The sequence below is a fragment of the Rousettus aegyptiacus genome, unplaced genomic scaffold (genome assembly GCF_014176215.1).
Source record: "Rousettus aegyptiacus isolate mRouAeg1 unplaced genomic scaffold, mRouAeg1.p scaffold_m13_p_11, whole genome shotgun sequence".
NCBI classification, from domain to species: domain Eukaryota; kingdom Metazoa; phylum Chordata; class Mammalia; order Chiroptera; family Pteropodidae; genus Rousettus; species Rousettus aegyptiacus.
Window position 1 is genome coordinate 49,294,174 of NW_023416286.1, and position 16,070 is coordinate 49,310,243.

General features: G+C 45.8%; 1 protein-coding gene across 3 annotated transcripts in view; it reads left to right on the plus strand.

Moving 5' to 3' along the window:
* The window catches only part of CARS2 (cysteinyl-tRNA synthetase 2, mitochondrial), a 42,468-nt gene that overhangs the window by 24,392 nt on the left and 2,006 nt on the right, over window positions 1–16,070 (plus strand). Inside the window, exons 10-16 of one of the 3 annotated variants that reach the window (XR_004953372.1) lie at window positions 9,640–9,706; window positions 11,042–11,180; window positions 12,004–12,127; window positions 12,854–12,952; window positions 13,411–13,617; window positions 14,789–14,891; window positions 15,813–16,020. Coding sequence is in view for 2 of the 3 variants with exons in the window: in XM_016145262.2 (XP_016000748.1) it covers window positions 9,640–9,706; window positions 11,042–11,180; window positions 12,004–12,127; window positions 12,854–12,952; window positions 13,411–13,617; window positions 14,106–14,171 (702 nt within the window). In the remaining variant the exon portion in view is untranslated. Of the gene's footprint in view, window positions 1–9,639; window positions 9,707–11,041; window positions 11,181–12,003; window positions 12,128–12,853; window positions 12,953–13,410; window positions 13,618–14,105; window positions 14,293–14,788; window positions 16,021–16,070 lie in introns of those variants that run through there. The other 2 variants (XM_036228802.1, XM_016145262.2) reach the window with 2 other exon arrangements.

Here is a 16,070-nt window from a genome sequence, read left to right on the forward strand (position 1 = left end):
TGTAGAGCTGTTTATTTCCTTTTCGTGATTATTAAGAACCTGCAGAGTGTGATATACCACTTGGATATTTTGTTCTCAGCAACCTTCCACCATGAGATTTTAGCATTCTCTGGTGGGCTTTACCTGTGTTGAGCATTTCAGTGGTTCTTACGGACATGCGTTTGTTTCTTTCTGTGGCTTCTTTTATATTTACTATTTAGCATTCCTTTTCAAAGAATGAGTTTTTGTCTATCTATTTCTTTTCAGTATCATTATGGAGTTAAGGATTATATTTACTTCGTGTATTGTCAAGTCATTCTTTATTTTTTTTGTGCTGAAATTATCCTGGATTTGGCCAGGGAGGGCTTCAGCGCTGTGGGGACAGGTCTTGTGTGTGTCCTTGCTTTCGGTCCTGTTTACCCTTTGCACCCTGCCCAGACCTGCCATTGCTGCCTTTGTGAGGAAATGGAATTTTGAACCAAGGTCTGGGCAGTTGGTATGTTTATTGATGCTGGAAGGACATTGTTTTTAGGCCTCTCAGGGGACAGAGCTGGGGGGGGTGGGCGGAATAAACCTATTCCCATGAAGTAGTTTGAGTCCATTTTGAAATATCCAGATAAAATTTAATATTACAGGGCCTTTTTGTTCTAGCTCTTGTTTTTCTTTTACTAAAAATCTTGTTTCTTTATAATAGCATATCTATTTTATGCTTTATCTTAAAATAGACACCAAATATATTAAAAAATATAATACCAGTATTATTAACAGTAAAACTGTTGAGTAAAGTTTAAGATTTTTTAGCAATTTTTAAAAAAATAATAGCTTTATTGAGATATAATTTATGTACCAGAGAATTCACCCTTTTAAATTGTATTATTCAGTGGTCCTTAGTATATTCACAGAATTGTACAATCTTTACCATTATCTAATTAAAGAACATTTTCATCACCCCAAAAAGAAACTACATCCTAACAGTCATTTCTCAGTCCCTGTTCCCACCCCCCGGTCCCTGGTAACCACTAGTCTACTTTCAGTTTCTGCAGATTTGCCTGTCTGGGCTTGCATTTCTTTTACTACTTAGACTGTATTCCTCAACTGTTGTAGGGTCAAAAAATACATGGGCAGTCAGAGTTTAATTATTTTCTCTGAACGGTATCCATATGCTACACAGCAGGCTCATTCGTTCAGTTTTTTTCCATTTGGATGATACCTTCCCCCCATTTTTTTGATTTACCTTTATTTTTTAAATATGTCAAACATTGTTAGGGTTCAGTAATTAACACTATCAATGAAGCTTAGACATTGATCCTTCCTTGCAACCATTATGCCTGTCTCTATAGTAACTGTTAGGTTTGCTTCTGGATTATCTTTCCAGTGTTTCATTTTACAAAAATAAGCCATTCGTATAAGGATTCTTATTTTCTCCTCCTCCTCACATGCCTCAATATATGGTATATTCTGTAATGAATGCACCTGCTTTCCCGCCCCCCATCAATTTAAGTAATATTTTAATACGATCACAGAAGTAATGTATTTTATTGCAGGTAGTTTGAAAAGTACAGACAAGACAGAGGAGCACATGGAAGGATATTCAGAGGTACAAATGGAGGAAACGTATTTCCTTCTCAGTGTGTTCCCTACTGCCCAGTTTCTCTCCTAGAGCAGCCGCCTCTTAGTAGTATGAGTGTGTGTGTGTGTTTACATGTCTCTAGAAACATTTCTTATTGTTTTCTTTCTACACAAGTGGTAGCACTGTTTTGCATTTGCTTTGTTCACTTTTGAGTCTTTTAGATTGGTCATTTTTCTTCCATAATGGAGTTAATTCTTTTAAATGGCTGAGTCTTCCATTGTATGGATGTACCTTAACTAATTTAAACAATGCCTTATTGATGGTCACTTAAATTATATCAAGTTTTCTACTAGAGTATGTGCATTTAAAAATTTCAGGTATTACAAAGTCTGTGTTACTTTTCATGACTACTTAGTGGCCCATAGCAGTGCTGTGCCATGGCCATTATTTCCCTGCTGCAGGCCTTTTTAGAAGACGCGCATTCTCTAGTTTACAGTATTGCGATGAGTACCTGTTCTCACACCCAGTGGTTAGTAACATAAGATAAACGCATGTCAGAGGACATGTGCACATACGGAATGTTCTGGACACAGCCTCTGGTAGCTTAGCAGTAAGTATCATCAACATTCCTTCTAGCAGTGTATGAAAGTGTCCATTTCCCTTATCCATGTCAAATGTAGAGGAATCCTAAACAGGCTAACATTTTCCTTGTTAATTTGGTGCTAAATGCACCAAATTTCCATTTCTTTGTTATGGTAAATTTGTGTGTATGTATTTATTGGCTGTTTTTACTTCATATTTTTGGCTAGCCTCCCCTTGACCATAGTTAAAAATATTTGTTCATTTTCTGGTTTCTAGCAGAAGAAAATTTTCCTGCAAGTTCCCATTATTTTGGAGGCCATGGATAGGTTTTTGCTTCACAGATGTTGTTTTTTTTTTTACAAATTGAAGGCAAGACCTACCACCAGCATAAAGATTAGGACTTGCTTTATTGTGATACTCTTTTTATTGCAGTGGTCTGGAACCGAACCCGCAGTGTCTCTGAGGTATGCCTACAGTCTGTATGAAAACTCTTCTTTCTGTTTTAACAGAGCCTGCAGTTAGTATGGAAAGGACTCAACCTTTAGAGTTCCGATGACGGCTCAAAACTGCCCTTTTCTAATTTCTAGAGTATGATTTGGGACCAGTTACTTAACCTCTCAAAGCCTATGCTTTTTTCTTCCTTTAAAATGAGATGACAAGACCTATTTTGTGGGGTTTCTATGCAGGTGAAATTACGTGAAGTGCTGAGTAAGTGTGGGCCTGGGCCAAGAGAGGCCAGGGCAGCCACCTGTTCTCCCCAGGGTACTGGGATAGATCTCACATGGCGTTATAGGTAGTGCACCCCGGCTTCCTGCTAGCATGTACCCCCTGACCTCATGGTGCCTTGAAGGGCTTGTTGCTGTCACCCCTTGATGGCCGAGCCCCCAGGAGCTCACTACCTCCCTCTGAGAGTCTTCCAGCAAAACTTACGCAGGCGTCGTCACATTTTACTCTCAGGATTCTGTGGTCAGATTGTACAGTGGACTCAGACTAGTGGTGCAGAAACAGTGATATTAGAGGATAGGGCAGTATCACATTAAAACATTAATGTCCGTGAACACCATATGAAGACCTTGTCACATCAGTGTCAGCATGTGACTTGGACATTCATAGCAATCAGGAAGAAGTTAGAATGCTTTCCTGTATTTTTTTCTCAGCTTTATTGAGGTATAATTGGCAAATAAAATTGTATATATTTACAGTGCACAGTGTGGTATTTAAATAGTCACTGTGAAATATTTACCACAATCAAGCTAATTAACACATCCATCACCTCACATAGTTTCTTCATGCATATGTGTGGTGAGATGCTTACGATCTATTTTCTTAGCAAATTTTAAGTATACATTACGGTATTATTAACTATTGTTCCCATGCTGTATATTAGATTCCCAGAACTTCCTCATGACTATATGTTTGTGCCCTTTGACCAGCATCTCCCTGTCTCCGACACTCCTACCCTTACAAGGCCCCTGCTCTTGATCATTTTACTCTGTTTCTGTAAATTCTGTTTTTTTACATTCCATATATAAGTGGATCATATAGTATTTGTCTTTCTCTGGCTTATTTCACTTAACATAATATCCTCTGAGTTCATTCATGTTGCTGCAAATGGCAGGATTTTCTTATTTAGGGCTGATTTATATTCCATTGTATATAAATACCACATTTCTTTATCCATTCGTCCACTGATGGACACTTAAGTTGTTTCTATGTCTTGACTGTCTTGAATAACGCTGCAGTGAGCATGGGGGTGCACATGTCTCTTCGAGATACTGATTTTATTTCCTTTGGATACATACCCAGAAGTAGGATAGATTGATCATATAGTAATTCTATTTTTAATTTTTTGAGGAACCTCCATATCGTTTTCCATAGCTCTTTCCACACTGTTTTCCAGAGCACCAGTTTATATTTTCACCAACAATGCACAAGAGTTCCCTTTTCTCTGCATTCACGCCAACACTTGTTATTTCTTGTCTTTATGATGATAGTCATAATAACAGGTGTGAGATGGTATCTCGTGGTTTTGATTCGCATTTCCCTGATGCTTAGGGGTGGTGCCGAGCACCTTTTCATGTGCCTGTTTGCCATTTGTATAGCTTCTTTGGAAAAATGTCTATTCAGGTTTTTGCCCCCTTTTAATTAGATTGTTTGTGGGGTTTTTTGTTTATTCTTTTGGCTCTTGAGTTATATGAGTTCTTTATATGTTTTGGATATCAACCCCTTGTCATACATGATTTGGAAATTTTTTTTCCCATTCTACAGGTTGCCTTTTCATTTACTGATTATTTCCTTTACTTTGCAGAAGACTTTGATGTAGTCTAGTCCCCACTTTTTCCTATATTATTATTAGCAAATAGTCCATAGAAACGGAATGCTATGGAAAGATTAGATCTCTTTTTGAACTACTGTAACTCCATAGGAGCACCCCCAAAGTGCCGAAAACAAATACCCTAATGTTGCTAGGATTTGGAGAGCTATTAACTTTCAGATTTGTGAATACTCCTTTAGTTCATCTAAATGAATCCAAATTCTGAATGGGAGGAAAAATCCTTTAAAATAAAGCCACCTAAAAATTAATTAATTAATTAATTAAAACCCACATAAAATCCTTTTTAGAATGAAATAGAGAACATAGCTATCCAGAAAATATACTAAAATAGAAGAGAGATTTCTTTTAGAAAAACCAAAGAACTTTATCAGACATAGAATACCCATAACATTACAGTTTTTAAATTTTGTAACTAAATGCTAAAATATAAGCAGAAAGTTAAGAGAGTAGGAAAAAGGTATCAGATTGAAAGAAAGTGTAAACATGTGGAGAACTGATGCAGGAATGTTTGTTTCTGTGTGTTACGTGGCCAGGCGAGCTCAAGGCTACGTATGAGAAACTGCTGACAACAGTCATACAACGTTTTCAACCATTGCTTTGGTTGAAAACAGCCCCACACTCATACATATCAAACATCTGACAATTTATTAAACGAAAAATGACAATTGAAAAACAAAAACAAATGCTCGCCTGAAGTAGGCATAGCAGTTGGAGTATAGGTCTCCTGATACATTATTTGCCAGAAACAGGAAAGCAGCTTTTAACGTGTAAAGCAGTTGAGTCTGTGCTTTGGGGAAAGAAATCTGAAGAAATTTAGTGGTTCCCCCCTTATCTGCAGTTTCACTTTCTGAAGTTTCAGTTATCTGCGGTCAACTGCAATCTGAAAACATTAAATGGGAAATTCCAGAAGTAAACGATTTATAAATTTTAAATTGTGTGCTATTTTGAGCACATGAATGAAACCTCACACTGTCCCAGGTCTGTCCCGCCTTGGACGTGAATCATCCTTTATTCAGAGTCTCCAGTGATCCACTGTGGTAATATCACAGTGCTTGTGTTCAAGTAACTCTTATTTTACTTAATAATGTGCCACATTCACATAACTTTTATTACAGTATATAGTTCTAATCATTGTCTTTTATTATTGTTGTGTTACTCTCTTTGCCTAACTTACAAACTTTATCATAGGTATGTATAGGAAGTGTGTGTGTGTGTGTGTGTGTGTGTGTGTGTGTGTGTGTGTGTGCAGGGTTCAGTACTATACATGGTTTCATGCATCCACTGGGGGTCTTGGAATGTATCCCCTATGGATAAAAGGGAGACTACTGCAATTCAAATATAAGAGGAAAGACTAAAGAGAGTGGCTGGAAAGGCCCTCTTGCATGCTGGTGAGTGGTCATCCGTGTGCCTGTCTCTGCTCTTCAGGTGTCAACCCAGTTCAACATTCTTGGGCTGCTTGTTTCCTGGGGTCCCTCAGGGCAGAGCTCTACCCAGAAACTGAGATAAGTAGTTACTGCTGCAAGGCACAGTCCTGTGGGAGTAACCATTCAGAGGCATTATTCAAATTAGCTAGAACTGGAAAGTCCTCAGAAAGACCACAATGGGGAAATGACCCAGCAAGTAGGAAGGATTTATTATGGAAGAAAGTGTAGGATCTAGAGCTGGAGTGTGGCTTTTGACATTTCATGGTTTGGCTTTCAGTGTTCTAAGCCTTCTCTTTTTGTCATCATAACAGGGTAGATAATTAGCTATTTCATCTTAGCATTTTGTACATGATGAAGCCTTATGTAGCAATGTTATTTATCTGAGTTTACTGTTTGTGGTGCATTTAAAGTGTCATGTTTCTACACAGTCCTTGGAAGTTTGAATAGGAAGTAATGTGAAATGATAGAAAGGACGTGTATGAATGCATTAATTACTGTAGATAAACCGTACAGGTATACAAGTGAATGGGGATCAAGTTATTTGGCTAGTTTTGGGAAACTAAGAGAACTAAGAGATATGTTCCTTTTTTTTTTTTTTTTTTTACAATTTGGGAAGGAACACAAAGGAGATAGGTAGCAGTTGAAAAACTAGCTTCATTACTGATAAAGGTCTAGATTAGATGGGAGTTCATTTTTTTTTTGCCCCTGGAGGTTGCTTTGGTGGCCTGGCAAAGTCTGTGGACCCTTCCTTAGAATTTAATGTTTTTAAATTTATAAAATGAAATATATAGGATTATGAAAGGCAGTGATTATATTGAAATGCAGGAATACATGGGCTTCTTCAGTGAATTATTTAGCAAAACCTAGCAGCAGGTTTGCTAGCTGCCGTCATCTCAAATAGGATGGGATACTTGGAAGTAACACAGCAACGGGAACGTGAGGTGAAGACCCCTGCGACTGCCCAGGGTGACAGAATGCCAGGTTCTGATGAATCTGCTGTGGCTCGTTGCTTACACTGATCATGGGAGGCTCGTGGAAGTTAATATGTTGCTGTTTTCTTATCTAAATGTAGACATCGCTCTTTCCTCTAGAATTCTATCCATGGGCCTTAGGAGGTCTGGGCACCCCTAGTTGAGGGTATTAGCTGAGCAGCTTCCTAAATAATGCCACACCTGAATGGGAATGCTCTCCCCACTGCTTCAGGTGCAGCCAGACACGGGGGGTTGATGCCACTGCAGGACCTGTGGTGGATGGTCCCTGCCTGGCGGAAGGCAGACCAGAGCCACCCTCCATCACTCTGAAAGGGAGCATGAGTGAGCGGGCCCTTCCTCCTTCCCAGGGAGGACTAAATGAGGCCGCCCCACTTCCCCAGGTGAGGAGCAGACTCGTTTTTCTCTGATGTGGGTGGCTGTCAGCCCTCATGTGTCATGTTATTGCCATGTCAGCCTGGTGATCCAAGGGGTCAGGCCAAGAGTGAGGGTGCAGTGTGGCTGCCTTTATCACTGTTCCCGGCTATCACCTGCAGGCCTCAGTAGCTGCCAAAGGGAAGAGAGACGAGGCCAGAGGGCAGTAGAGAAGCACCTGGGGTAAGCTGCCAGCTCCATCTTCTGAGGTGTTGACAAGAGATGAACCCAGTTAGGGTCAAGTGAGCTCAGAAGGACACAACTAGAGAGATGGGCTTTTCTGGGCCCAGAGGGTGCTAGGCTAGCCTCGGCGTGTAGGATGTTTAAGTGTGAAGGCTCTTGGTGCATTTCACCTATAACCCTCCTCCCTCTCTCACCATATAAAATCTCACAGATGACCTGGGAGCCGGGAGAGTGAGGGGTCCCACCGAGTGTGCCGTGTCGCAGGAGTGCCGTGAAACACAGCAGAGGCACAGATTCCCTAATGGTGACCCCAGAGCACTGATTGGCTTTCTCTCACAGCACCCTGTTCCTTAGCTGAAGGACCTGCAGGGAGAGCCTCAGCACTTCGGGACACGTGGCAGCTGATGTGCCCCCCGCCCCAAACAACGACAGAAGGCTTGGTGCTTTTGGGGTGTGGCCTTGCTCTGGGGCTCCCACTCCAGGCTGTGCCTCTGAAGCTGGGAAAGGCACATTGTTTATTAGGGTGCTAATTGTCCGACGTTTATTAAAATCTGCTTGACTAACAGCGTTCTGTGAGGCCCTGGGAGGTCTGTTTCTTGCTGTGTGTTTTACGTGCCAGGCTGTAGTTCAGTTTGGCCTCCCGGTAGCCTTGACATCATGTCAGGAACCAGCAGGATAGAGGCCGAGTCGTGCAGGTTGATCATGAAGGCTTGGGGAGCACATTGTGCAGGAACAGGAGATTGGCCTTGGGGTCCATGGTAGGTAGTGAGGACTGCACTTCTGCCAGGTGTCCTGGCGAGCAGAGCAGCTACCAGCGAAGGTGGTATCTGAGACTTTGACTGCCAGGTGTGTCCAGGTGTCCCCTTAGTATAAATCTCTGCACCAAAGCCAGCAGGCACCTGGAGTAAGTTTGTTTCTAAACAGCATCCTTAAACCCGCACAGAGGAACCACCTGACCAGACTTGGCACAGGGTCCTGGCCAGGTGTTTTCTCCCAGCTGTCGCACTGGGTCACCTGCTGAGGAGAGGCCCGAGATGCTGTTGGACAAGGAGGAGGTGGACACACAGAAGGGCTGATACCATCTTTTACTCAGAATCCATGAGGAAGGAGCCGGATGGTTCCAGTTTTTCCCCAGACTCCCTATTTTCAAAGTCCCATCCGAGCCTGTTTTCCGTCAATGCTCAGCATCGGTCAGTTGGCAGCGTGGCCACTGTGAACGATGCATCCTCGGATCAGGGTCAGGGCGGCCCCGTGTCTGAGCAGGGCCTCACTGTCTTTCGTTAGGCCACACTGGAGCCTGTCGTGAGGCGGGGCCCTTTCCTCCCTTCTTCCCTCACCACATGTCTCATCCCTTTAAGATCATTGCAGAACTTTCCACTGACCATAGAGGGAAGTTTTGTTGAATGTTGTGCCATTTTAATGATTTCTGCTAAGTTTCCCCACGTTATCCTTCCTGATAAGGAAATTTTCACTTCTCTGTGTAGACATTGTGAAAATAACCTATAGGATGATTCCAAGTAGGTTTAGTTTTACTTATGTTTAATCAGAGGCAGGATGGTTTATTCTTCAAGAAACATGAACGTGGGATCGATTCAGCTTCAGTGCCTCAGGGAACTGTGTCATTGGAGAGAGAAACTGGGCCCGTTACCCCTAAATGTGGATATTGCTTATTCTGACGTTACCATGGGTGAGCTTTTTCAAGACAGTCTCCTTCCTGTTTTGGGGACCCCATCGCTCTCACACAGCCAGGAGGCATCCCTCCTCTTCTCCAAGTCCCTTCCTGTGTACAGTCCCTCTGTGGTTCCCAGGCCATCCGGTGCCTCTGGTTGTGTCCCTATCCATTCATGACAAGATCAGAAAACTGTCGGTAAAGAGCTCCTGAGGTCAACAACAGAGCAGATCCCCTGTGTTAGCACGGAGCAGGGACTCCAGGCAAATGGCTACCTCCTCTCGGCCTTTCCCAAAGACTTGGGACTGAACGTGGAAAATCCAGTAGGGAAATTGTGGGAAAAGGTGCTGAGAGTGAGTTTGGAAACAGCAAACCTTTTCATAAACATTCCTGATTACTCCATACGTGAGATCAGCTCACATATTGTAGATATAATCTGAGTGATACACATGTGAAAAAACACTGTACATCACCCATATTTCTCCCTCTGTTAGGACTTTCTGAAGACATTTTCCCCTGACATCTTCCGACTCTTCTGCATGCGGAGCAGCTACAGGTCAGGTGAGCTGCACAGTGAGTCCTTCTGGGGTGCCGGCCATGGTGTCTGCTTGTGTATAGCTTGGCAGAGAATCTTCTGATAGTATTTGGGGAATACCAAATTACAGGCTAAGTAATAAGTACCGCCTTGTTAGTGTGGTTGCTTTCATGCCTTAAGGTTTGGGTTCTGAAAGTGAGCCTGAGGACACACTATTAAATAGCATAATCCCAGCACTCAGCTAGAAGATACTGGAAGCTTATCTCATAGAGGCCATGTGTTTTCCAGTTAGTCTTTCCTGTCCAGTCCCCCACCTATCCCTCCCTATGGAGTCTGGATGAACCCAACCCCGCAGCGCCCTCCACTTCCTGCTTCATGAACTGAGGATAATTAGACCGGCCGTCCTCACACAGGGACTGAACCAGGAGCCCTCAAAACGGAGTCCCATAAAGAGTACGAAGTCTCTGCTGTGCCATGTTGTGGGGGGGATTGTCTAGCGCTGTGTCTCTTTTTCACCCAGGAAGGTGAGGTCTGGGGACACCAGCGCTACCATGTGTAGCTTGACCAGTGTAATAGCAGTATAGTCTCTAGTATCCATGACTGGCACTGCAGGAGGAGCAGGTGCCCTTTGGGGACAGGTAGGCTCAGCTCATATGACCATGAAGGCAGAGATTGGGGCGATGTAGCCATAAGCCAAGGAACACCTGGGCCGCCAGAAGAGACAAGGAAAGACTCTTCCTTGGAGCCTCTTTTTTGCCAGAACTGCAAGGGAATAAGTTGTTCTGAGCTCTCAGTTGGTGGGACGGGGGCAGCACAGCCCCAGGACACTAACCCGCTCTGCCACTTGGGAGAAGCTAACATAACTGCCATCACTCCGGCCGCGGCCTTTCTGCAGGGGCTGGGACACAGGTGTCCGGTGCCTCAGGTGGGCCCAGGTGGAGCGAGTGTTCTTAAATCCGTTTTCACATACCCAAAGACGCTGAGCCTAAGGACTGATCCCCTCTCCCTCCCCTGAAATATTGATCCCAAAGTCCTCATGGCACCAGTTGGGTGATCTCGGAGCTGTTTCAGGTACCCAGGCAGATCTCCCCATTTCCAGAGCCCTGTCTGTGTGCCATCTGTCTGCAGGAATGAGTTTCCTGGGCCAAGACATGTTTCCTCTGAGGTGGTGAGACACCCAAGTCAGGACAGGCTGGTGGTCTGTGTGGGGTGGGCCTGAACGAAGCAGAGGATGAAGAGCAGCTGTGTCCTTTCTCCATTGGTGGGTTTCTGTGAGGACAGCCTGGCTAAGGAGCGCTGGGTCTCCTGGGCGTGGGCACACTCAGCGGGTACCCCCATGTACACCACTTCCCTGTCCTCAGCCATCGACTACAGCAACAGCTCCATGCTGGAAGCAGAGCATCTCCTTCTGGCCACAGTGGCATTCGTTGAAGACGCTCGGGCCTACATGAAGGGGCAGCTGGCATGTGGCCCCATCCAGGAAGATGTGCTGTGGGAGAGGTAGGTGTCATCCCACGGTCCTCCCAGAGAGCTTTGGGTGCCGGACACAGGCTGCCTAGAGGAAGTGCAGCCTTTGCTGAGGTCACTCGGGAGTGCTGGTGTGGAAAGTCTCAGGCTCTTTGACCTTAGGCGAGTTTGTGGTCCCATTGGGAGAGAAATGAGGAGGCCCTGCCTGTGGGGTGGCTGCCTGGATGGAATTCTCTGCTGGCATTTATTAGTGTGTAATGAACAGAGGCCTGTTACCACAAGGGTGCCAGGCTGGAGGGAAGAGAGGGCTGCAGGGGCTTCGCCTCCGCAGTTCAACACTGGCCGATGTGGACACTGCTCAGAATTGCCAGAACTGGCCCCAGGCCCCACCCTGCTGCAGGGCGGCCCGGAGCCCAGTTCTTTCCCATAGCTAGAAAGGGGGGAATCAATCCAAAGGAAGTGGGGCGAAGACCATTAATGAGGGGCAGCAAGGAGTTAGATGTGGAGGTGAAGCCTTGGAGGGATCAGTGACAGGCAGTGGGTGCTTAGGAGAGACCATGCAGAGAAAGGAGGGCTGTGAGGGGACCTGATGGTGCCATGGGGGACGGGCCTGAAGTCTGAAAGGGGAGGAGGGAGGCCAAGGGGCCCTGAGTTTCCTTGTGATGGGCTGGGACTCAGAGCAGGCCGACCATTATGGAGACTGCTCTAAAGAGGTCTGACAGTAGAGGAAAGGAGATAGACCTGCAGGGGGCCAGCGTGGGGCCACGTGCCTGCTAGTGGCTTAGAGGTGAGGCCACCTGATGCCGGGCTGGTCCAGGGAGCGAGCGACAAGTTTGTTTCTCATCTCTCCTCCAAGGCTCAGCCACACCAAGGCAGCTGTGAAGACTGCCTTGGCAGACGACTTTGACACACCCAGGGCTGTGGATGCCATCATGGACCTCATTCACCATGGGAACAGACAGCTGAAGGCCATCACTAAGGTAACTCCAAGGACAGGGCCATAGAGTAGGGTTTTTGTTTGGTTTTTCCTCATAAGGAACAGACAACGCTCCCAGCTCCCTGCGGCCGGTGGCTTCCAGACCTCTCCTTACTAACCTCTAAGTTCCTGGAGCTGCTTCACCCTCAGTGAGCCCTGCCCTGTTTGAACTACAAAGAAGACAGTCACCTCACATCCCAGAGACGTAGATATGGGTATAAGTGGGGTACAGGGAGGTCCCAGCACACTGACAGTTGGCTTCACATGTTTGCTAACAACAGGAACACGTCACCCTCCTTTTCGTTTGGAGGAACTCTGTGGAAGTTGAGTTTGTTGCATAAACATGAAATGGGAGAACTTCTGGGTTGTGACCCTGACACTGTCCACCCGGCCTCAGCACTAACCCTGTTCATGCGGCTCTGCCCTCATGACCTCCCCAAGGCCTCATCTCCTAAAACCGTCATGCTAGGCGTTAGGTTCCAGCATAGGAATTTGGGGGGACACAAGCATTCAGACCATAACACATCCTTGTATTATAGATAGGTGAACTCAGATACAGGGGTTAAATGACTTCCACACAGTCATTAGTGCTAGTGAGAGACAATTCCAGGACTTAGTCCAGTGTCTCCACAAGATACTTAAAAAGGGAAAGGCAAAGGTGACTTGTGAGGTCTTTGTTCTGTTGAGTGTCCTTTGCTTTTAACAGCCACCTTTGGGTGATTTGTCATAGGAACCTGGTGGTCCTAGGAGTCCTGCTGTGTTTGGCTCCATCATCTCCTATGTTGAGCAGTTTTTTGACACTGTTGGAATTTCTCTGGCAGCCCGACAGGTACACCCTTCTCTTTTCAGTCCTCAGTTGTGCGATATCTATGTGCTAGTACAATAATAACCACTTTTTTTCTCTCTAAAAATGTTCATAGTACCAAATTTATTTTCATGCTTAAAATATGTTCCTGAAAAAGTTTACAATAAAATTGCAGTATTCGTGAGCAGAACCAGGACCCATCTTAGCTACACAGAGTGGCATGTCATCAGTTCTGCACACACTTTTTATTTTCATCTACATCGACTGGAAACCCAGGAGTTCCCACCACACTTCAATTTCAGTCCCCCAACAAAGAGTTCATTCGGCTCTCCTCCCTTTCCATATGCAATTTCTCTGATAGTGAGAAACCTGCCTTCCAGTATGGTACACAAATTTCCTTAGCTTATCATTCTCCCCATATAGTCTGTTGTGTGGGCTGTTGCCAGGGCCTCACTGGTCACACAGCTCTGCTTGGGGTGTAGTTTGTTTCAGGGGACAGCAGCTCGGCTACTCTGCACAGCGTGGTGGACGAGTTGGTCCGATTCCGGCTCAAGGTCCGACAATTTGCTTTGGCCACAGAAGAGGCCACCAGGGAGGCCCGGCGGCAGCAGCTCCTGGAGAGGCAGCCCCTTCTGGAGGCATGCGACACCTTGCGCCAGGACCTTGCTGCCCACGGCATCAGTATTAAGGTAGGCCAGTGCCACTGAGGCCCACTGACAATGGGGATGACTACCCCGAGGCGCCGTGTAAACCAGCAAGTGTCATGCAAACACGGAACAGTGAAAGCTCAGGCATCCCCTGCTGATGTTGCTGTGAGCATAAACCCACTCATGAGGAATTAGGAGTTGGGAAGGGGTCAGAGCCGGAAGGCACTGTGAGAGAAGGGTTTGGGGGTGAAAGGCAGAGTCAGAGCCTAGAGGACACTGAGGCCCAGTGGCATGTAAGCTTGGGGACTTGGGATGGAACAGAAGCAAACCTGTGTTCTCCTTGCCCCGCCAATGGAAGGCAGCAGTGTGACTGTTAATAAGCGTTCAGCTGCTTCCTTTAGTGCAGCCCAGACCAGTGGAAGCATCAGGACATGGGCAGGGCCTCCTGGCACTCCGAGCCCTGACTGTCTCGCCTATTTACCACTGGAGCTTAGCGAGCCTACTCAGCCAGGACCTTCTTCCTCCCCCAGGACAGGAGCAGCACGTCCACATGGGAACTGCTGGGTGTGAGGTCAGACCACAAACCGAGGACCTGAGGACACGTGAAGCGGGAACCACAGGCTAACAGTGCAGTTCTGTGCTACATCATGATAGAAGCTTTATATTAAAGTTTTCCATTGTGGCTGTTTAGCCAACATTAAAAGTGATACTGCCCCATTGGTGTGTTAGCAATATGCCTAAAAAAATGAATTTCATTATAGTATCAACGGCCATAGACACAGTGCAGTTTAGTAAAATCATGATGCCAGCCAGCCGGCCCCAGTGCCCCAGGGTCTGACAGGGGAGGACTGAGCCCAGAGCCCAGGATATAAGTCTTAAATGGGGGTCCGAGATGACGTCATGGAAGGGCAGGTAGGACGTTTGAATGGGGCCAGCAAGGCAGCAGCTTCCAAGACACCCCTTTCCTAGGGGACCTTGGAGGGATGTGGCCATGCTGCCTGGTCTAAAGCAAGAGGAAGTGGCCAGTACCTTAGATGCTGGGCAGTGCTGAAATGGGGATGGTCATTAATTCCGGAGACTGTATGGCAGGGGTGAGAACAAGACACAGAAGTATGATAGACGTGGCCAAGTGCATGAGAGGGCACATGGCAGACAACCTGGGACCAGGCTTGCTTGTGGCCTTGCTCTTGGTTCCCCCACCTTTTTGTTGCAGGTGGGGCGCTACCGCTGTTCAGTGAACCAGCAGGAAACAGGGTGACCTTCTTGCCGTTTACCCCAGCATTTAGATCCTGGCCAGGTATAGCTTTAGGCAGCAGGTAAGCATATCCTAGGCATGCTCAGAGATGGTTTGGTGTGGCTCAGCAGACAAATACATTTTCGTCATTGATCTTCATGCCCCTGAAAGGCATTGGTGTTCCTAATTACACATAGAGAAACCCATTCAGAAGCTGACTTGCTAAAAGTAACCCACTTAGTGCATAGTAGAGCAAAGACCCCAAGTGGCAGGAAGGCAGGCCCCTTATAAGGAGACATCCAAATAGAGTCCATTCATTATGCTGGGAGCAGACTGTCCCATGATGGCTGGACGCCTGACTTGCCCATCCAGTACTTCTGTGCTGCTACCCTGTTCTCATGGGAGGCTCCCAGTAAGAAAGCATCCTTAACTGGAGCTATTCAGTATTTAAAAGTATACCCTGGCTACCTGGGTATACTTCCTATCTTCCTTTAAACAAAAAATTCGGTACTTATTCAGAGCAAAACTTAACTACCTTGAAATACATTAGGTCTGCCTTTTAATAGTTACCAAGATTTAGATGTAATTCCCCAAAGGAAAAAAATGTCCGTGACAGTTTTTCTGGAGACATTCACATATAGTGAAGCTTCTACAGTTAGACATGAAATAACAGTGGCAAATATTTAAGAAATCTTAAAATATCATGGCTGGTTTAAGGAAAGTACAATCCATTTGAGGTGAGGTGTCTGAACCACAAAGCTTCATAAAGGGCAAACAGACTTTTAAAGGAACTGGACAGGTCTTGCCCTTGTAGTAGGCATTATTAAACAGTAAGAGCACACTCAGACGTGTGAGGAACCAAACCCCACAGGGAAATGACAGAAAACAAGCAACTGTCAGGCCACTAAGAAAACCACTCATGAACAGTCATCCATACAGACAACCAAACACAAGTGAACCAGACGCTAACAGGACAATAAAATGTCTCATTTATGAGTTTCAGAGATATCAGCTTCTTTAATGGAATCTAAATCTTCCTGAGGACACACCCACTTTCAAACCAGAAGGACCGCTGTCCTCCGTAAGCAGGCATGACCACGACGTTCTAGTCACCCCAGGGCCTCCTTGGTGCATCTCCCACCAGACCCAGCATCCCGAAGCCTTCCTCCCAAGAGGCCACATCAGGACCAACAGCACTGTGACTCTCCCAGGTATCCCTCCCACTCATGCACGCCCTGCTGGGCCTCATCAGCCACCACAT